General features: G+C 55.5%; 1 protein-coding gene across 9 annotated transcripts in view; it reads right to left on the bottom strand.

Moving 5' to 3' along the window:
• The window catches only part of RANBP3 (RAN binding protein 3), a 51,896-nt gene that overhangs the window by 29,185 nt on the left and 1,191 nt on the right, over positions 1 to 21,520 (bottom strand). For 3 of the 9 annotated variants that reach the window (XM_087425647.1, XM_087425649.1, XM_014796034.2), the window contains exon 2: positions 4,977 to 5,032. The exons of the other annotated variants lie outside the window; for them this stretch is intronic. In XM_087425647.1, coding sequence (XP_087281773.1) covers positions 4,977 to 5,032 — 56 coding nt within the window. The remainder of the gene's footprint in view (positions 1 to 4,976; positions 5,033 to 21,520) is intronic. 9 annotated transcript variants of the gene reach the window in all.

Here is a 21,520-nt window from a genome sequence, read left to right as displayed (position 1 = left end):
ACTGTCCTGTCCACTAGGAAAGGCGGGAAGGTGGCCGGAACACCAGGCAGCCACAAAATGGGGCGTCCAGGCCAAAGGCTTCAGCTCGCCCTAGTTCCTCGAGCACCTTTCAACCTGTTCTGCTGAACCCTGAGATGAAGGAAAGGCTTTCTGCCTCGGTGGGGCAGGTGTGGGGTGACCGGTTCTCCTAGGCTCACCCCAAACGCTCTGGGCAAGGGCTGATTTGGAAAACAGCCAGGGTCAGGAAGCCAGTTCCGGAAGTCTTCATCCTCGAAATTACAACTCCCCCGGCATCCTCTGAGGTGGTTCCTGGGATTCTGGAGGGGCTTCCGCGGGCTGAGAGCTCTGAGGCCAAGACTCTTTTCTTGAGAAACAGGTTATAAGGCTGGCGTCCTGGGACAGATGGGCTCCGGTCCCCAAACCCCCCGCTCGGCATCGTCCACAACAGAGAGCCGTTTCACTCTGTGAACTCAATGACTACGGGGCACCCTGCCTCCCTGCAGATGTGGCTGCGTTTCTTCTGAGTGTAAGGAACTCAAACCTCTTTAGATGGGGCCTGGGGGCTGATTTTTAACGTGTGGGCCTGTCAGATGAAACGACCTGTATATAGAGGATTTAAGAGGACTTCCAAACATTCTTAGGAAAGCAAAAGCACACAATGTTGACTCATCCACACATCTCAAAAGTCACCCAAATCGACTCCTCCTATCCGGGCAGGGCCCTCCTTCCCAAGCTGTCCCTCAAACCTGCCCGGGACCCCGAGGTCGGTCGGCACACCAGGCTGTGGCTTCTTTACGGCTAGAGATTTAACACTCCACGAGAGGAAATTAAACCCAGAACCCTGTGGGAAAGCGCCTGCCCCTAATTAGACCACTTGGGGTTTTTTGTTTTTTAATCCCTGTTTTCAGAACATAAATGTTCCAATGCCCCTGTGGCATGGGGGACTCGAAATGAAGCCTAAAGCGGAGGACCAAAAAGAAACACAAGTGCCATTCCAGCATTTTCTACTTGGGTCCAAGTGTTTTTGATGGACGAGAAAAGTAATCTCTAAAGAACCGAGAGAGCCTGGAGTTTTTCAACAGGTTTGTTAAAGTCCAACACCAAAATTTTGGCAGCCTTTGACATCGAGCTAAGATATATGTGGCTGAGAAAATAGCTGTGCACACAGGATACGCTTGTTCCGCCCACAGCAAGCTTCTCAACCAGGTCTAAACACACTACGACAGAGCTTTCAGTGACACCCGGCTCTCTGCTCGACAGCGTTTCTGTAACTGCTGTCTGTCTTGTTACAAATGGGCGTTATCCTGCCAGGGCAGCCTCAAAGCCTTCCCCTTCAGATTTAACAAATGTTTGGAAGATAAAGTAACCGAAAGAAACATTTAGTCATCACAAACAACGAAACAACCTACAGAAGGAGATTCAAGCTCTCTTCACATTAAAAAGAAAAAACTGTCTGTCTCCACGCGAGGCAGTTAAGAAAAAAAGGTTTGATTTTTGCCCCTAAAACACAGATGCAGGTCAACGCAAGCGCTTCACGAAGAGCGCCACCTAGAGGAAGAGTGGGGACATGGAAAGAAGCAACGACAGTGGCCAGGCGACCGGTCTGCCTCCGGGGCTGGATTTCAGGCCTTAGGGCTGGAGTTCCCACGGCGAGCGCTCTCAATCACAGGGAACGATGGGAGGATGTGACCCTTCATCCTGAGATGAAGCGATGCCACGGGCGGGCCACTGCCAACAATCTGTGGTTTGATGTGAAAGCAACTCGGACCACCAATGGGATGGCAGAAAACGCTGGGGGGCTTCGCCACCAAATAAAAACAAAACCCTGGCTGGCAGCTTAATTGTTTTCTTTTTAATTTCAAACCTTTTATCTCCATCATGATTTGGTAACGAGAGCTGGGCCTGCAGAGCGCGCTGCTCTGAAGGGGGGACATGGCTCTCTGAAGCGCATCCCACCAGGTGGTTCAGAGACGGGTTACTCAAAGGGAAGTTAATGGTCCCACAGCTGACACCGGGACTTCCTGATCTTTGTGGATCAATTAAGAAATCATTCAAGATGAAAGGTTATAGGGGAAAGATCTTTGTGGATCAAGAAATGGCTCAAAAATAGCTGTAAGGGATGTTCTGGTGACAATCGGGACAATTTAAATATGGACTATATACTGAAGGATATTTCCAAATTAATGATCATGTTTTCAGGAGGAACAATGGCACTGGGGCCACGGAGAGGAAAGGCCTCCTCCTAGGGGATGTCTGCGGAGTATTTAGGGGAGACACGTCAGATGGGCACAACTTACAGCCGAGTGGTTCTAGCACTTTCGATAAAAACGTTCACAGTGAAGCCGGGGGAAGGAGACCCGAGTGTCGCTGCACCATTCTTGTAATTTTTCCGAGGATTTGACAATTTGCAAAATAAAAAGTCGAAGAGAAAAGGGGAGAAAAGTCTGCTCAGAAAAAAAGGAGCACAGCCTGAACAGCCCTTTCCCAACTCGGCGTCTGCGGCGTGGAAGGGGCCGGGCTGAAATCTCGGCCCGAGAGAAGGCGAGTGGAAGCCCCAGATTCTCACTGCTGTCGAAGTACTGTGGCTGCTCCCTGCAGAGCCGTGAAACGGGCAGCAGAGGAGAAAGGAAGCTGGATGTCTGAGCTCCTACTTCCCGCCCTACTTGTGCGCTGTCACAAGCAGCAGAGAAAGAAAGGAAGACTCCACGTCCATCTGGCCACTGTCCACCCAAGAGCTCGGAAAGCAGCCCTAATGGATGGTGATGAAGGCGCCTCCGGCTCTGGAGGGGTTTGCCGCGCCCTTTCGGTGACCTTGTGACAGCAGGGGAGAGCCGTTATTTTTAGAAGCCCATTTAGAGTTGGCTCTGGGTCAATATTTTGATAAGAACTGCACTTGCACATTTTTAAGATGATGGGGAGCGTCTCCCTAGCTACACTTCACCCCACTTGCCATTTACATAACAGGACTCGACCTTCTAAAGTTAATACACAGAAGGCAGCCTTTGAATGACGAAGCCACAGAAGCATCTCAACTGTGAGAACAGTACTGAAACAGGAATGAGCATTTTCAACTCCACCGAACAAATATTACATTTTAGTGTTTCATCCTGCTGGTTGTCCAAAAGTCTTCAGGTTTAAAGAATTATTAATTCCTATTACTCGTTTTAAGTCTGAGGTCAGCAACTTTTCTCTGTAAAGGGCCAGATTCTAAATATTTTCAACTTCGTGGGCCATATGGTCTCGGTCCAAACCACTTCACTCTCTGTTACAGCGTGAGAGCAGCCTTGGCTACTGTGAAGGGGATGGGCGTGGCTGTGTGCCAAGAAAACTTGACTTAAAAAAACAGGTGGTAACAGCAGGCTTTAGTTTGCTGACCCGTTTTAAACTAAAAGTGGTTCAAAAGATGATCATGATAAAATTCCAAATTCTAGAAAATTCTATTTTACAGAAAACCCGAGAGAAGTGACTTTAACATCTGAAACAGAAATCGAATACATCCATTTCTAGAAGCTAGAGGAACGCACTGCCCCTTCACAGTGACCGAACCTCCAAAGGACACACCATAAAAACACATGTGATTACTCGGCAGGTACTGGTCAGCGCCCAGGGAGAGGAGAAGGCAGGGGTCGATGGATCTTGAAAATACCACCTGGAAAACCGAAATGAAACAGAAGAACGTTCCCTTGGGTTCAGCAAAAGAATTATCAATGGGAGTGTTGACCATGACGACGAGCCTCGTAGATGAGCCCCGGCTAACACAGAAGGTTCCCTGTGAGGGGGTGTGGGGGGGGCAGCTGCCCCCTCTGGCCCCCTCCACATAGGCTCTCTTCCTGGCACAGCGCTTAAACGCTGCCAGGGGCGCTGGGCCGCACAGAAAGAGCAGTCTGGCCTGTCTTCTCAGAGCAAGGGACGGGGTCCACGAGCAGCAGCTGGGCTGCCAAGAGCCCCAAATCGCCAGACCAGCAGCCCCCAACCTCGGGGCCGGCCACCCTGCAGGGGTCTGGGGATCCCCTGGAGCACCTCGCTTGTGGATTATGAGCCCTTGAGCCCATGAGATTCTCAAATGCTGTTCTTATCAACAAGATGCAGCAGGATTTCAGGACATGCTGTATCCAGCACAGCACCCTGGTCCCTCCGGAATCCTGCAACGGGTATTAACTACACCTGCTGTCCCGGGGCAGGGTGGGAGGGACTGTCCATCTTTTGGACACATAGAGGGAGTCCTCATACAAGCTCGGGAGGCATCGCCACAGAACAACAACTCACTCTGGACACAACCTCGACCCTCCACACTGACTTGTCAGGGAGGGACATCAAACCACGGACGTCAAGATGAACCACAACACGTGACGATGCGAAGCGACTGCCGCGCCCCTCAGGCCTCTGGCGGACCGCCAGCCCCTCACCAGGAATCGGGCAAGGCACTTCCAACTACAGTGCTGTCCAGACACTGAAAAGCCACGGGGGGGGGGAAGCAACCTAACAAAGGTGGATGGTAAATGCACCACGAAGGTCACCTCGTAATTACTCTAAATGCACTTATGCCAAGTTGGGTGGGGCCAAAAAAATCCCCCTAAAATCTTTCAAGGTCCTGTTCTCCCTGTTACCCACCACTGCTCTCTCTCCTCCCTCCCTCCCCTTCCCTCTTTCTCTCCCTCCCCTCCTTCCTTCCACCTTTCTCCCCCTACTCGTTCCTCTCCACCAGCTTTCCTAACGTACAGCAGCATTTCTAAAATGAATCACTAGGAATTAGAACGAAGCTTCCTACCACTGAATTTTAAAGCAGGATCTCTGAGCCCCTTCCGCACACGCCCATCTTAACCTCTCCCACGGTCCCCTACACCCACCGGACCTCTTTCCTCCAAGCTCAGCGTGAAGGCTGGAAAGGCAGAAGGCCCCACAGCCGTGTGGCCTGGGAGAGCCCTCCGGGAGGGGACAAGGCGAGAGAGCCCGTGGAGAGAGCATGCCGGCCTTACCTTTTGTCCTTTTTCCTTCTGAAACACAAAGACGGGCGGAGCAATGGCAGGTTTTTCTGCAAAAAGAAAAATTGGTTTTTTTCCCCCCAACACTATATTCATACAGTAAACAACGCTACATTTGTTTGTCATAAGTTAGAAACAAAAAACAAACCCAACATAAAACTAGTAACTTCAAAGAACATCAAACCGCTTAGAAAACAGTTTCTCCACGTGGATGCGTGGGCGTGTCCTGTTTGTGAAAACTCGACACTTAATAGTGGGATCCGGGCGCTTTTCTGTGTGCGTATTCTACACCAATGCAAAGGCGTCCAGACTCACTCAGAACAGGCCACGTCACTGACCGAGAGAGAGCGGTGGGGACTGCGGTCAAGCTGCAGGGTGTCCGAGGTGACCACTATTCAGTGTCACCAACATGGCACAGAGACGTCAGATCTTTATGTGGCATCTTCCGAATTTCAAATGTGGGAGACTAGTTCAGGTTTTTTATTTTGTTTCAAATTCGCAGGCCAGTTGGGGCCAGAGGGCAGCCAGGTTGCAGCCCCTGCCCACACGGCTCATGCTCTTTGGAGAGCCAACCCGGTCGTCAGCCCAATGTGCCACCTAGCTCTCTAAAGGAGCGCCCGGTAAAAGAAAAGGATTTATGGAGTTGCCAGAGTCCATCCTGCATAGCCGCTGTTGAAGGAAGAAACCCTTTGGGATGTTCTGTCACCCGACGTGACCAGGGCAATGCCGCCTGTCGTTCCCGGGCGACACCGTTTATCTCCTATCCAGGGGCCAAATGCACAGCCCTCTGCCACCTGCCCCTGCGAGGGCAGCAGCTGGGGCATTCTGCACGAGGATGGCCTCAACCCAGGGGGAGGCCCGGTGCCCTCCCGACCCCTGCAGGCGCCCGGGGCCTCCTTTAGCATCAGAGGGCCTGAGGGCAGAGTGGACGAGACACAAGGGGAGGTGGGAACTCGGGGAGCGCTGGCAGGGCCCTGCTGGCGGGGGGATTAACCAGAACCTGCGCCCACAGCTTCGCTTCAGCAGGACGGCTACGCGGGAGGGGACACGGCTCACCGGGCGGGCAGCCGGTCAGCGTCTGCTCTAGGGTGTCAGGGAGACGTCCCCGGGAAGAGGCGGCTGTGCTGAGGTCTGGGGGACGGGAGCCGGAAGGGAGAGGGGCAGGTGTGAGGACTCGGCAGGGGCGGAGGACGGCCACGCTGGGGATGTGGGGAAGTGCAGAGGCAGCGGGGAAGCACGGCGGCTGGTTCAGGACCAAGGAGAGAACAGCTAGGGGAAGGGGTGACATGGGGACCTGTTAGGAGGCGGCGGTGATCACCCACAATAACGAAGACGGGCGGGGCCAGGGTTTCAGGAGGAACAGGGACACCGTCCCGCTCTCCGCCCCCCACACGCCCACTCCTGGGAGAAGTAGGACAGACCCGGTCTGGACCTCGGGGCAACAGCCGGCCGATGGTGACCATTCCGTCTGCGTGCTCACTGGAGCCTCACGGCACCCGAGTCTGACTCGCCGCGACAGTCCTCCCCTGCACGGCCCACGGCCAACCCGGCGGGAACGACGTGCACGAGACCACAGTGCTGCCAGGGAGGAGGGGTGTGGGGGGCTCCCCGGCAGGGTGCGTAGCTGCCGCTCGACAAACCGCGATGAAAGAACGAACGAATGAACACGCCCGTGCCAGGTGACAAATGGCAGCAAAGGAACGCCGGGGGGCTCTGGATGGCAGCAGCTGATGCTCACACGTCATCCACGGGAATCCCAGACCCTTCTGGAGCTGCCCTTCATCCCCCAAGCCCAGCCTCGGGGCTGAGCTCTGGGCCCAGCCTCACTTCTGCATTCGGCTCCCGGCCGGCTGCAGGGCGCTGATGCGCACAGGAAGGAGCCGGGGTTCTGGCTAGCTCAGCAGCCCCCCAGCCCCCCGTTTTCTTTAGGGAACCACCCCTCCCCTACCCCTGTGGCTCAGAGGAGCCCAGCCCCAGCTCCAGGCCCGAGGAGGAGAGGACTGTGTGCCCCGGCCCCAGGGGACATGGCGGCATGTGAATAAGGCCAGGCCGCTGACAGCAAATGAGACTCGGGTCCAGGGACTTTTGGTGGAGCTCTTGGGGAGGCGGCGCTCTCTCTGCTGGGGCTGCAGCAGCCTCGTGCCACCACCAGGGGCCTTGGACTGGAGCCAGCCCAGCAGGACGCAGAGCCGGAGGCAGAGGAGGAAACTGAACCCTGAAGACACCCAGCCGGGGCGGAGCTGGCCCAAAGCGCCCTGCCCCCCCCCGCCCCCCCTTGTAGTTAAGCCAATAAATGCTGATTTCTGCTTCAGCCAGGCTGAGGTCCATCCCAGCCTCCAGCCAGGGAGGTGAGGCCCAGCCTCTGCAGTGAACTACACACATTACTCTGTGGAAGACACGGGGACCGGCCTCCCGTGAGGGAAGATGCTGCGTTCTCGCAGCAGCTCTCCCCACCTGACGCACTGTGTGTTCCCAGGTTTCCAGTCGGTCTCCCCAACTAAGATGTCAACTCCGGGAAGGTGGAGACTCTGCCTTGTCGTCCCCCCAACCCCCCACCCCCGCCCCGCCCCGTAGTCTGAGAACAGTACCTTGCAGGATTCGTCTAGTAAGGGAGGGGACAGTGGAGGAAATGACTCCAGGCTAGTAAGGAAGGAGGAGAACAAGGCAGAGGAAGAGCTTTCTGGTACTGGGAAGGGTCGCGGGTCACCTGCAGGCACACGGGAGGGGCTGCAGCGATTCGGGCCACCCTGGGAGGCCTGGGCCGCCTGTGTGTCCCTGGGCCGGGCCAGGAAGGGAACTGGTTCCAGCAGGAGGCTGCCTGCGGTGCGAAGGTCCTGCCCAGCACCTTCTGGACCACGTGGCAGGGTCCAGGCATGAGCTAGGAGAGGTCCCATCTGGGGAGGAACAATTCTGCACGGCACCTGGGCACGCTGCTCGGCGGGGGGGCAGAGGGAGGCTACACATGGAGGGGACACGGGCTGCGAGCTCTGAAAGCAGCCACCCGAAGAACAGGAACGCCGGGTGAGACCCACGCAGATCCACCCTCCTTAATCCCCCACTCCTGTTCCTCGACCCTCCACCGCCACCACCGCCCTAGTTCAGACCCCCCTTCTCTCCCTGTCCCTACTCTCACTCCCTCAGTCCAGCCTCCGCAGAGCAGCCAGAACCACTGGTGTGCAACGCACGCCTACGACTCAGCAGTGCCCTCCCCGACTGGGGTCAGGGCTCCCTCACCCAGGCCACCCCACCTGCCCGTTATGGGTCACCGAAGAACCTGCTGTCCCCTGCACGCCCATGATTCTGTCACGCTTCTGGACTTCCGCCCGGCGCAGCCCCTCCGCCTAGAACACATTCACCTCCTCTTCCGTGGCTGATACTCGTTCACGTACAGACACCATTTCCCACAGGAGCCCAGTGTGACGGGGCTCCCTGAGCACGCTCTGGCTTACATCCTGCACGGGTCACACCGAGGCCACCTGTCAGGGAGGCGGAGAGACCCGGACACAGCGTGCGAAACAGCTCTGCGCCCCAGCCTGTCACGTAGGAATCGTCCAATAAATGTCTGAACTAACCCCCCATCCTTCCTCACATGTGTAACACCGGCTGCCATGTAATCACAGAAATATTTATTAAGCCCTTATTCCCTGCAAGGCACCATGGGAAAAATGGGGAACAGGAAGCCGGGGGCCGAAAACCTCAGGGTAAAACATCTGATTAAAGGGGGGGGTGTTTGTACATTCGCCTGGCACTGTGGAGCCCTGGAGCTTCTGGAGGGTTCTGGGTTTATCTGCCCCTGGAACGGAAGCCCCACAAGAGCGGGCCTCTGCTGTGTTCACTAAGCAGTTACAGAGCAAATGAAGCGTCTACACCACAAAGGCTAGGACCCGGAGGCATGGGCCCTGGGGTCCCCCACTGAAGCAGGTTTGGGGGTCAAGACAAACCCATCCACTGCACTAAAATGTGGCAATGAACTTCAGTCAGTTCTCCAGCAAAATCACCAAGCCCCAGAGTCACACACGTTTCTCTTCCGCTCAGCTCCAGCAGGGCCAAAGTCTACACGCCGCAGAGTAGGGTTGATGCTGCAAACGGACAACGCACACCTCCCCGGTCCCTGCCGGCCTGCCCGCACTATCAGGGCGGCCACAGACTGCTCCCCTAACCGTCCCGATCACCTGACTGCTCTGCTAGTCGCTGACTAGGCGGCGTGCGTTCAGCTAACTGAAACGCAAGTCTGGGGACAGAACAGCGGACAGGGGCCAGGAGGCTTCTGGGACCCGCCTGAGTCCCAACCCAGCTCTTCTTCTGCAGTGAAGGGAAATCACCAGAGAGGTGTCCAGAGAGACCCAGGCCACCATGAAGATCTAAAACATTAAATGTTACTCAAATGCAGACTATTTGATTCAGAGTCTGTCAACCAGGTGTTTGTTTGGGGTCCTGTGAAACGCTCCCTGATCAAGTTAGTCTGTACAAAAGCGGCCCGCCAGGGCACTGGCTCGACACACCAGCACAGAAAGGGTTAAGAAAACAACCGTAAAGAAATGGGTGTAACCAAATGTCCCCCAAGTTCCTTGATCAGAGAATCCCTTGGCCTGTTCTGTGGGCAGCTGTGGCCATACTGCTGTGTGAAGTGGGGTGGCATTCAGAGCCCCAAGGCACCTCCAACAACAGCCCCGCCTCTGGGGGCGCAGGCCTTACGGTCTGGGACACGCCCAGTGCTTCGGCATCCTCTCGGCTGTCTGAGGTGCCAAACGCCAAGTCCCAGATGGCCACTGCTGGATCAGAATTCCCCCAGCCGCCTCCACACACCCCTCCTCAGCTCCAGTGCCTCAGATGACACCCGGCCGGAGCCCCACTGTGATCTCAGAGGATGACCACAGACCCCAGCCAGGGGAAGTCCCCCATGTCCCCAATCCCCACGGCAAATACCACAGCGGGGGGTTGGGGGGGCGGGCAACAGGCCAGAAGCAGAAAGGAGTGAGGCCCTGGCGACACCCCGGCCCGCCGTCCTGTCCCCTGCTGCCCTCCACCCAGCTCTGAGGTTCAGATGCAAAACGGGACAGCCCAGCTGTAGTCCCTGGGGACAGGGCCCGTGTCCTGGACTCGGTCTCTGCAGGCCTGGGGATGTGCACCGACCGGCGGGCCCAGGCGTGGAAAGCTGCAGATCTGTGCTCTTGTTCCAAACCTCTGCCAGATGTCAGGGACCCTCTGCACACAGCCCGTAACCCACCCTCGCGCAGGCACTGCCGACACAGTCATGACTGTCAGTGTGCTCCGGCCACCCCACCGAGGCTGGGACCCACTCCCGCAGCTGCACCTCTTGCTAAGTTCACAGATTCAATCATAACACTCATCTGGCAACTACAGCTTTCAGCAATTCCACACATCCAAGTGCCCACTGTGTGCCAGGCACCATGCTTGCTTCTACGGTGTGGTAGTGACACGGAGAGACACGTCCCCTGCCTGCCAGGAGCTGCCATCAGACTCTAGTTGAACATTACAACACGAGAAGCACAGAAGGGACTCAGAGTGCAGAGCTGGGGCACCCGACCCAGCGAAGCTGCAGAAAAGGAGTGGATCAGGGAGGGCTTCTTGGAGGAAGCACCACTTAGGTGGAAGGATGAGCAGCATTTGGCCAGGTGCTGGGAGCCGGAGTGAGGAGCCAGCAGAGAGCAAGGAGCACTGGAGGAACTCGAAGGTCAGGGTGGCGCCAGCAGACTCCAGACCCTCGAGGACAGCAGGAGAAACAGACCACCCCAGCCCAGGAACAGGCGCAGAGCATGCCCCCTCCCTTCCCTGGCCCGAGGTCTGCACATTCACACCTGTGTGGTCAGTGTAGAAGCTCCTGGAAGGTAAGGACCAATCACATACAGGCAGTTCCTTTATTGAGAAAGTGAGTCAAAGATGGCTCCAAAGAAGTCGGGGCTCCCTGAGATGCTCGCTCCCTCCTGAGCCAAGAGGCCACAGACCCTTCTCCCTGCAAGGAGCATCCGTCTGGGTGGGAAAGGGGACTCCAGGGGGCAGGCCCTTCTCCTCAAGCAGAAACTCCTGACCTGGGCCCCGGGACCGAGAGAGTCCTCAGCTGGCTTTGGTGCATGTGGGAAGTCCTAAAAGGCCCCCGTGAAGTCACCTCCACAACGTGGTCTGTCAGGAAGGGGGTCCCTAAACCGCCTTCTCAAAGAGTGGGTAAGGGGGGTCAACAGGGGAGGAGCGCCTAAGCAGCCTCACACTCGAGAGAATAACAAGACGTACCACCCCTACCAGCAGGCCAGGGACCAGGACTCGAGGGTTTCATCTGTGTCTTTTCTGCGTCTCTTTGAAGGCAGCGAGGCGGGGGAGGGAGAGGGCGCTGCCCCTGAGGCCAGTGGAAGAAGACAGAGCCCCCAGCGACGGGGAGGGGAGGCAGCCACTGAGGAAGGCAGGCGGAGCCCCTGCTGCCCGCTGGGGAAGGACAGCGAGGAGCTGGCCTGGACCCGAGGTGGCCCCGGGCGGAAGAGCGTGGTTCCCGACCCTCCGGGGCAACAGAGCTCTCGGGATCCCGTTTACAGACCGGCCTCTGCCGCGTTATCCACAGCACGGACATTCCCAGGTGGGGTCTCCCCACACCCCGGGATGGTCCCCTACGCGGGCCAGCAGGCACCGAGCGCTTGCTTACGGGCTAGGCGGGTGCCCAGCGATTCTTCCTCATCATCTCCTCGAATCTCTGCAGCCACCTCATGAGGGAGGGCAGAGCAGCGTCCGCATTCCAGAGACTCAGAGACGGTGAGTGACGTGTCCACGGTGGGGCCAGGTCCCCAAGCGCACCTGAGCACCGCTGCCACCCACGCACAAGCGCAGACCGGAGAAGCTACGGCCCAGTCTGCTTCCCCCGTCTCTTCTGCTCGGGTGGGCCTGGCAGCTGAGAAACAGGCTCTCTCTTCTTCTGAGAAGTGACACCAGGAAGAAAGCAGCCGTCAGTTAACATCCTAGATAAGCACCTACGGAGGAGCACAGACGGAACCAGAGGGCGAGAGACGGGGCCGAGGCTTTTCACAAGTCACGTGACCACCTGCCCTGCACAAGCGTGCCCTTAAATCCACGGCAGAGCCTTCGGATCCTCAAGGAAGGAATCGAGACACGTTCCAAGGCGCACACTCAAAGGGAAGCAAGTTGCATTGTTTTCATCTGTCAAATGTTTGACCATGTGATGTTTTGCACGACACGTCCAGAATCTAAGGTGAAAACACACCTTCTCCTGGCTCGCCTTCACACAGACTTCCTTCTTCCCGCTGGGGAGGGAGTAGTGTCCACAAACCCCATGGGCAGGCCTGCTCGGCACCAAGCTGTGGCACCTCCCCGTGGCCGCCTGCAACCTCTGTCTCAGAGGACCTCTGTTCAACTAAACGGAAGAGAACATGGAGACTCCGGACAACACACAGAGAAGGGGAGCTGGACTCTCTTGGCCTGTTCTGTTTATTTCCCTGCTGAATCGTGACTCAAACACCTGCCTGGAAACGGCGCCCATCTGGAAAGGCACTTGGAATTCTTGACCAGAATGCCAGCAAGGCACTTGTGTGAAATGAGCCTAATCCTGGGCTGATGTGTCTTAATCTTCTTATCTGTGCGAAAAAGATGGAAAACATCTTGCCAACACAAATAAGTCTATTAATACGTGGCAACTGCTTTAATCCTGCGACGCTATCTCAGCCCTTCGAGTCACTTCTTTTCTCAGGAATTATTATAAACACTTCTGTGCAGCAACATAACGGTGAATTCGTCACCGACGTGTCAACTCTGCTCGCAAACTAATTCTTTGGTGAAGAATGGCCCTGATCTCGATCATGCTGTTGCTAGGCGATGCCTCTCTCCATCTTAGAGTCCCGCATGCTCAGTGGCACCCGGCCCAGCAAGGCGGGGCAGTGGGCCCCTTCCTTCTTTTTTTTGGTCCTCGAAAGTATTTCTCCTCTCATGGAGATCACAGGGGCACAGTTTTTGGAGACGGTGATATCTTTTATTTTAAGCACTTTTTTCTGGAATGCTCTTCACCTACTGAAATCCAAGCCACTTTTCAACACTCTGATCTTACCGCCGGACCCCTACACTTGTAACAACAGTGGAAGCAACCAGCAGCTCACATGTTGACTGGCCTTTACTAGATCCGGTGTAGGCGATTCCCATACCCGGTCTCATTTCATGTCATCACATCTCCAGGGTGTAGATGTTATTTATCGTCTCTGATTTGCAAATCACGAAACAAGACTGAGAGGCCTTGGACAGACAGGTGCCATGCCCAGTCACAAAGCTGGTAAGCGGCAGACGTGGGACCAGAACCCAAGGCCTGACTTCTGAGCTGGGCGCCTCACGTCCCCCGTGACCCCATGAAGGCCAAGTCGCCTTGCACCTTCTTTAATTCTACACGTACCAGCCCTGCAGCCAAACCCTCCCACCTCTCCACCCTGCCCCACCCACCCAGACTACAAGCTGCTGGGGGCAGACCTGGTACTTTGGGCACCTCTGTGCCCTGAATCTAAGAGAAACCCCCTAACCTCATTAAATACATCATACAAAGTCGGCAACTTCCCTTAAACCACGGAGAAATTCAGGGAGCCAGCGTTGACAGCACTTTTCTCTTCTGCCACTAGATGGCACGACACCAGCACAGCTGAGGCGAAGTAAAAGCGGCTGAAGATTCGGGGGAAAGTTCCAGCAAAGACGACGGAAATCCCCTGACAGGAAGGAAACCTAAGGACGGCAGAACTTCTGATGAGGCTGCAGACCGATGCTTATGAAATTCAGGAACGTGGCCTCTGTTCGCGTGTGCGGCCTTGACCACTTGTGGCCACGATCCAGGGCAAGTTAACTCCCTTTCTCTCTCCGCACTGTCCTCTCGTCCAACACAGACCTACCTACACCCCAGGCGCTGTCGGGAAGGACGGAACAACACGAGGCATATGAAGTGCTTGGGGAGTGGCTGGCACGCGGCACGGAGCCCACGTCGGCATTATTATAGCTGATATAACGATACGGAGAAGACTGCAGGTACACCCATGCCACCCTGAACCATGGGTCTCAGATTCAAGGACTGTCGCCAGCCCCCAGGCCCCCAACAGGGACAAAGGCCTCACAGTCTGGCCCCTTCAGAGTGGCCTGGACGCAGGGACACCTCAACACAGATGCTCAGTCGCTCAGAACCCCTCGAGCCCGGAGGCCCAAGGACTCACGGAGGCGAGATCTGATGGCAGGCCCACCAGGCAAGCCTTGCTCGCAACAGTCTGACTAACTGAGGACCTACTATGTGCCAGGAACCATGCTGGGCACTGGAGACAGGAAGAAAGGGGGCGAGACCACAGCTCTCTGGGGGGGGGGGAGCAGAGAAGGGGGCTGCAGGGCCTCTCTGTGTGTCATGGGAGCCTCTGACAAAAAGGAACGAGCCAGCGGAAGGCAGGGGGAACCCTGAGTTCGCAAGTCCTAAGAACGGAAAGCACCTGGCGGCCAGCGTGGCTGGAGGGCTTCCCCAGGGGAGGGCGGGAGGTGAGGCTGGGGAGGGCGCCATGGTGGGCCATCTGCAGGTATCCAGCGCACAGGGAGGCCGTGCAGGAGGCCACGCAGGCCAGCCACAGCACCTGGCTTACGTCTTTAGACCACCCTGGCAGTGGTCCGCATGCGATTCTTCCCATTTTCGTGTGTTAGGAAAGCTCTGTGATGAACTCCTGGGGAAGGTCGCCCTGGGGTGGCGAGGAGAACAGATCTCAGGGAAGCAGGAGGAGACGCAAGGGGACCAGCGAGGAGCCTACAGGACACATCCAGGCGAGAAGTGGCAGCGACAGTGGTGGCTTACCTAGTCTCGGGGCCTTGGAGACGGGCAACGTGGATGGAGACGGAGCCTGCGGCGCCCGAGCTGCGGGAAGACTGGGATGACCTCGAGGCTGTGGAAGCACGGCCGGCTCAGTCAGGGGCCAAGGCTGTCAGCTAAAGAACTCTGGCTCCTCCGATGAGAAGACTCCACACACAGGCTCCCCCGCCCCACTGCGGGGCTGATGAATAACCAGGCCCTGGACTCTGACCCCATCTCAGCACCATCACCGCTGCAGAACGTCCTTTCTCCTCGGGCACTCCCCACCTGAGAGCCACCCTCTCCAGAACCGTCTTCCCCACGCCCGCTCTGCTCTTACAGACCCAACGCAGGCATCGACTCTGGGCCAACAAATCCCCGAAATTCTGTGTGGCCAACCTGGGGGAGTCTGACTCATCAAGGGCGTCTAAGACTTACTGCAAAAGCGGGGCCTGCCTTCTAACACTTGTGTGGAGCAGCTCCTGCCGTCTCTGCCGTCTCCTCTTTTCCTCTGAGGCAGCGATAGCGAATGTAGTGCCCCACACAGGTCAGCCTTCAGGAGAACAGGCGCACAAGCAGGCAATGCTACAGATCCACTGGAAAGGACGGGCACGGGCTCCTCCACTCCATGGCTGGAGCGAGGCACGCTGTACCGGCCGACTCCCCAGGCTTACACGGCCTTGGGCTTCAGCCCCCGTGAAGTGGAAGGTCCTCTCCAGCTCTGACACTCCGTCAGGTCCTCACCTTGGACTTGACAGAGCTGAAGGTCACTGCTCTTCAATAATAGGGGTATGAAGTCCACGATGCCTCCTTAGCTGCCAAAAGGCCATTACGGAAAAAGAAGGCTGGGAGCGTGGGCCCTACACTCTAGTTGGCAAATAATTTATTCCCGGATAGTTTTATTTAATCGTATAACCCCGGAGTTCTCACCCGGGGGTGATTCTACCCCCAACCCTGGACGCTGGGCAACGTCTGGAGATGTTTCTGGTCTTCACGATGGGACGAGCTGCTAACCGCATCTAGTGGACAGAGACCAGGGATGCTGATCAACATCCCACAGTGCACAGGACGGTCCCCCAGTCACCAAGAATGATCCAACCCCACATGTCATGTGTGCTCAGGTTGAGAAACCTTGCATCAACTATCTGGAAAAAGATTGCATTAGGTCCCTAACTCACATTACACACCAAAATAAATTCCCAGTGGGTCAGACATACAAACTGGGGTGGCCCCCAGCTTCTGTGTGTCCCCTCCTCACCCTCTCCCCCCTCAGTGGGTGTATTTAAACATGGGCAGCATCCCAGGACTTTGGAAGATCAGATGATAACGGAATGCAGAGTTTCTTGGGGGTCAATGGAATCCCCAAACCCAGAGGGTCTCAAAGGAGGGTGATTCTACCTGAGGGGACATCAGGCAAGGTCTGGAGACATTTTCCCTTGTCATGACTGGGGGTAGGTGGGTACCACTGGCAGCTTGTGGGTAGAGGGCAGGGACGCTGCTAAACATCTCACAGTGCACAGGACAGTACCCCCCCACCAGTCCCAATGTCACTAACGCTGAGGTGCAGAAACACGGCTATAACCCAGGAGCCTCTTCTCTCCCCAGGTGTCCAATCGGACGAGGAACAGCCAGCAGGAACTGACACGTATCCGCACGTGCCAGTGGGTCTACCACCCGACACCCGTTCTGTCTCACACAACAATCCTCAGACCCGATGAGCATCGTTCCCATTCTACAGACGCAGGAACTGAGGTCAAACAACTTGCCCAAGAGTGGCAGCGGCAAGACACGAGCTGAGGAAGGGCAATCCAGGCGGTTCCAACTGTGCAACAAGTTAAGCAGCCCCCGTTTAAAACTCCCCGGAGGCTGCAGGGACGGGAGAAACCCACGCGGGTCTCCCTTGGGCCCCACTCGGGCCTGGACACTGGAGCTCTGCTATCACACGCAGCGGTTCTCAAACTTCTTGGTCTCGGGACCCCTTTCTGCTCTTGTAAATTCCCGAGGACTCCAAGAGCTTTTGCAAATGGGGGCTACTGCTACTGACCATATTGGAAATTAAAACTGTCACAGTGTTGGTTAATTTACTGAAGATAATAATAGTCAGTAAAAGTTTACTTAAATATGATATTTTTATGAAAAATAACTTTTTGAAAACCCAGAACAAACCTAGTGAGAAGAAGGGCATTATTTTACATTTTGACAAATCTCTTTAATGTCTGGCTTCACAGAAGACAGCCAGATTCTCTGGTGTGCTTCTGCAGTCCATCTGTTGCTCTAGCACGCTATTATAACCTCTGGAAAAAACCCCACTGTCCATTCTCAAGAGAAAGAGAGGGAAAAGGGCAAACGACGTCTTAGTATTGTTATGAAAATGGTTTTGAACTCGCAGTGCCCTTGAAAAGGTCTTGGGGACCCCCAGGGGCCCCTGGACCATCTTGCAGAGCTGCTGCCACATGCTGCTCTCCGAGCACTCGCCTTCCGAGGACACTGGACCCTGAATTGATTACAGACCGCCAGGAGCTTTCTGCTGAGATCCTTTGCTAAGAGTTCCGAGCGTGGAGAACACCGAGTGTAAGAGGCCGTACAATGGGGTTGAAACCCAGATGCCAACAAAGGTCGGGCAGGCACCAGAAAAGGAGGAAGTGGGCCAGGTCCACGCAACTCGGGGACTGCGGTGTCCACAGGGCACAGTGTCCCTCAAGGGCGGCAGCCGCTCCTCAGTGCCAGCAAGTCGTCACTGTGGAGGAACGCGGGCTGAGGCTGGGTCCCACTTACCAAGAGAAATCAGAAACCTGGATCACTTTTCTTCCCTGAAATCTCAGAATTCTTAAATGTTGGCTCCTAATTGAAAACAAACAAACAAAACCCTAAACGGGCCAAATTAAAGATGTCTGCTTGCCCCTGGGGCCTGTCTGCAATTCCTGCCTGCGGGTTTCCACTCTGGCTTCACATCATTAAACACTTGTGGGCCTCTTTAAAACTGCAGCCACCCCGGACCTCCTGCAGTGACCTCCGACGCTGTGGCCCCGGCGTCACTCTATGTTCCTCCACAACCCCCGTGAACGAGCGTGAAGCTCCATGAGGGTTAAGATTCACAGCGAGCGCTACGCACGGGCACGGAGCGGCAAGATGACCGGGGACGGAGCGAGCTGTGGACAGGAGGGCTGTACTCTGAGGCCCTGTGCCATAGAGCTTTCTACGGAGTGGTGCAGTCACCCGGAACGTGACTCCACGGGACCACAGGAAGGTTACTGCACCGAGCTGGCAAAACAGATCCCCTTCATCCAAAACCAGGATCCCCCGCCGCTCACGGCCAGCACCACCACCGGCTCCTGAACAGACAACGATGCAAACCCATCTGCCTCCCGACTGCTTCAAAGTACCATGGAGAGCTACCGGGCCCGGCCAGGGAACAGCAGCCACCTCTGCCTGCCCGCTGCTTGCTTGTGTAGTCCTCATTACGTGAGAAAAGCCCTTCTCAGATCCCCCAAATGCACCCCATTGCTCCCCAAACGGCCAGCCCTCAGCCTCCCACTCCACCCCGGCCTATTCTCTCTGCCTGAACTCACCCACTAGGCCGGAATTCAGCTAGTACTTAATATGCCCCCTTTGTCAACCCCAAATGCTGGCCCCCCTCCAAACGCCTTTCTAGGCTCCCCAGCTCTAACCTCATGGAATTCCTGTCACCTCCACTCCGTCACTTCCCTCCAAGCATAAGCCCAGCCCAGATCCCCACACCCGATGAATGCGCGAGGGGAGCGCGGCTGCTGGGCTAACTCCATTTTCCAGTTAACTGCGAGGCAGGCTGAAGACGTGGCTGCAAAGTTTTAAACTTGCAGAACTACAAGCTTTTCTGTCTGTTCACAGGATCCTGGGCAAAACTGACACTTTCTTCAAAGGGGATAAAGGTTTTGCAGCCTCTGAGGTCGCACGACCCCCCTCAGCGACCACCAGGCCCCACCTGCTAGAGACACGAGAGGCACTGGAGAGCCGCATGTACACGCTCTGACCTCGAGACAAATCCCAGGGTTCGTGTTTATCAGAACTTCATGAACAAATTGGAAAAATCGGGTTTAGGGCAGGGGAAGGGGGTGGTGAGAATCGAGTGAATTGAGGATTCCAGCTGTCTGAGTTCCAGCTCATGAATAAAAATCCAGTTTTTGGGCTCCCCTCAGGGCCATCTCACTCCGAGGGGGTGGAGTCACTGCCCTCTCCACGCATTTCTTGCTCTCTCTTTGCTGAGCACTTAAACTAAATGTGTCTATAACACGAGTTCACTGTAGTAAAAATAGCTACCACTTACCGACTGTTTATTACCGTGGGCTGAGATAGGTGCTAAATAATTTACAGCATTAAGGCAGCCAATGCTCACAGCAACCATGATAGTTATGATCATCACTATTCTCATTTTACTGGTGAGGAAACTGAGGCTCAAAGGGGTTAAGAATTTGCCCGAAGTCACTCAGAGAGTACAAGGCAGATCCAAAACACAAAGGCGGTTGTCTACAAGGCAAAGCCTGGGTCCCACCTCACTATATACCAGTCCCCGGCCCCGGGACATTCTGCAATGTCTGAAGACACTTTTGGTCATATGTCCCCCGGAGTAAGGGGGCAGGGGAGGGTGTGTGCTACCGGCATTTTGTGAACAGAGTCACAGATGCCGCTATGCTGCTGAACATCCTACAAGGCATAGGAAGGCCCCCACGACAGAGAATCATCTGGCCCCAGATGTCAGGGGGGCCAAAGTTGAGAACTCTGCTTTACACCGTCTCTCAGGTTTCCACCGTCTCTCAGGTTTCCACCACGCACATCCAGGTGGCCAGCAAGAATGCACACGTATATGGTCTCTGCTAATGCTGACATCTAGAATCACAGACTTCCTATAGCTCAAAGACACGCCGCTCACCCTCTTCCCATTCTTTACCATCACCAGGGACTAAACGGTGCCTTCAAATCCTGACGTCAGCCTACGACGCAGAGTTACTCCAGAGAAAGGATGATTAATGCGTCTGGGATGTGTCAACATTGAAACGCCAAGCAGAAAAGAATATCCTAGGACACAAGTATAAAACACACACACACTCTCTCTCTCTCTCCTGGGAGAGAAGCATTCCAACTGGACTTTCAAGTCGTGGACTAGAGGACTATGGAGAAAGGGCTGTGGGAGCCGCTGTCTCCATCCCTGAAGCGATCACCATGGCAACAAGGATCCATAAGAGGCCGAACTGGATACACAACGGGAAACATTTCTTTGTACACAACACAGCACTCCTATCGTGTACTACTCAGGCTGGTGGTTCTCAACCCGGGCTGCGCATCAGCATCACCTGCTCTCTAACTGGATGGATGCCCAGGGCCCACCCAACATCTCACAGAATCGGAATGGGTCGGGTGAGCGTGGGGACCGAGCATTTTAAGAGAGCTCCCTAGGCGACTCTGACGCCCAGCCCCGGGGAGGGGGGGGCAGCCACTGCCTTAGACTCACACAGAGGGGTTGGGTGTGATGATGGACCAGCTTAGAATCCCAATCTGGAAAGACATAAGCCAAGAGGCGTCTGACTTCAGCTTAAACAGCAGGAAGCAAAGCACACGTATGGGGCACTCCCTAAAGCTTCCAAACGCACGGGTGAGGAAGGCCTAGTTTACACAGCGGATAAGAAACTAAACATCCTGGCAGGCTCCTCGAGCCAGAGCCGGCAACGGGGCCGAGGAACACATAAAACTAATCAAAGGAGGGCAGGGATACGTGAGGCACAAAAAGCCACTAAGATTCGATGTCCTGAGGACAACGATGCCAGAACTGGTGTCAGAGCCAAAGTCTTAGGGGAGCGTGGCATTTATTAGACAAAAATTTTATGTACAAGGCATTCTGTTTCTCTGACACCTACCCGTTCAATGATGCAATTTACAAGCGACAGCTCACGTGTCAGCACGTGTGAGTCTGAAGGAGGTGAAGGGGGGTGCCATGGGGTATCTGGGGGAAGACTGACTCACAGAGAGGAACCAGCAGGTCCAAAGGCATCAAGGAGGGACCGTATGGGCCATTCAAGGGACACCGAGAACAACAGAGCGGTTATTGCAGAGCGAGTCAGGGAGAGAGTGGTGGGAGCGGAGCACAGGGTGGTATCAGGGGGCCACCCGGGCTTCTGGGCTGAGAAGCTGTTAGAAGGGTAGGGGTGGAAGGCAGGCCCAAAAAGAGCGTTGGTGGTGAGAAGGGGTCCCCCTCTGGAAATGTTTTTAAGGTAGAACAGACAGGATGTGCTGTGGCAGAGGAGACAGAGAAGAGACAAGGGTGACTTCAAGGTTTTTGGCCTGAGCAATTCAAAGACTGGATTTGCCACTTACTACAATGGGAGACAGACGTGGGATGGGCAGGCTGAGGGGGGAGACAGAAATTTTGTTCAATGTGCTTATGAGACATCCAAATGGAGATGTGGAATATGACATTGGATCTACGAGCCTTGAGTCAAGAAACCGAAGGGGCCCAAGATGTAAACCTATCCAGTATATCGTACTGATTCCCATTTATCCAGTCATTCTGCCTTTAAATGGATCTGATGAACGGAACGCCTCAACCCTCTGCTGGCTCCTTTATCTTATTATAAAGGAAATGTGGCATAAAAGGACCAAAGGGGAGAACGGGGGCCTTGAAGCCAGATCATCTTGATTCACATCCCTGCTCCTTACCAGCTGGGTGACCTGACCTGGACAAGTAAGTTAATTACGCTAA

Source organism: Ceratotherium simum, chromosome 39, assembly GCF_057802395.1.
Source record: "Ceratotherium simum simum isolate JZ-2026a chromosome 39, ASM5780239v1, whole genome shotgun sequence".
In the NCBI taxonomy this organism is placed as follows: domain Eukaryota; kingdom Metazoa; phylum Chordata; class Mammalia; order Perissodactyla; family Rhinocerotidae; genus Ceratotherium; species Ceratotherium simum.
This window is presented reverse-complemented; position numbering and strand designations above follow the sequence as displayed.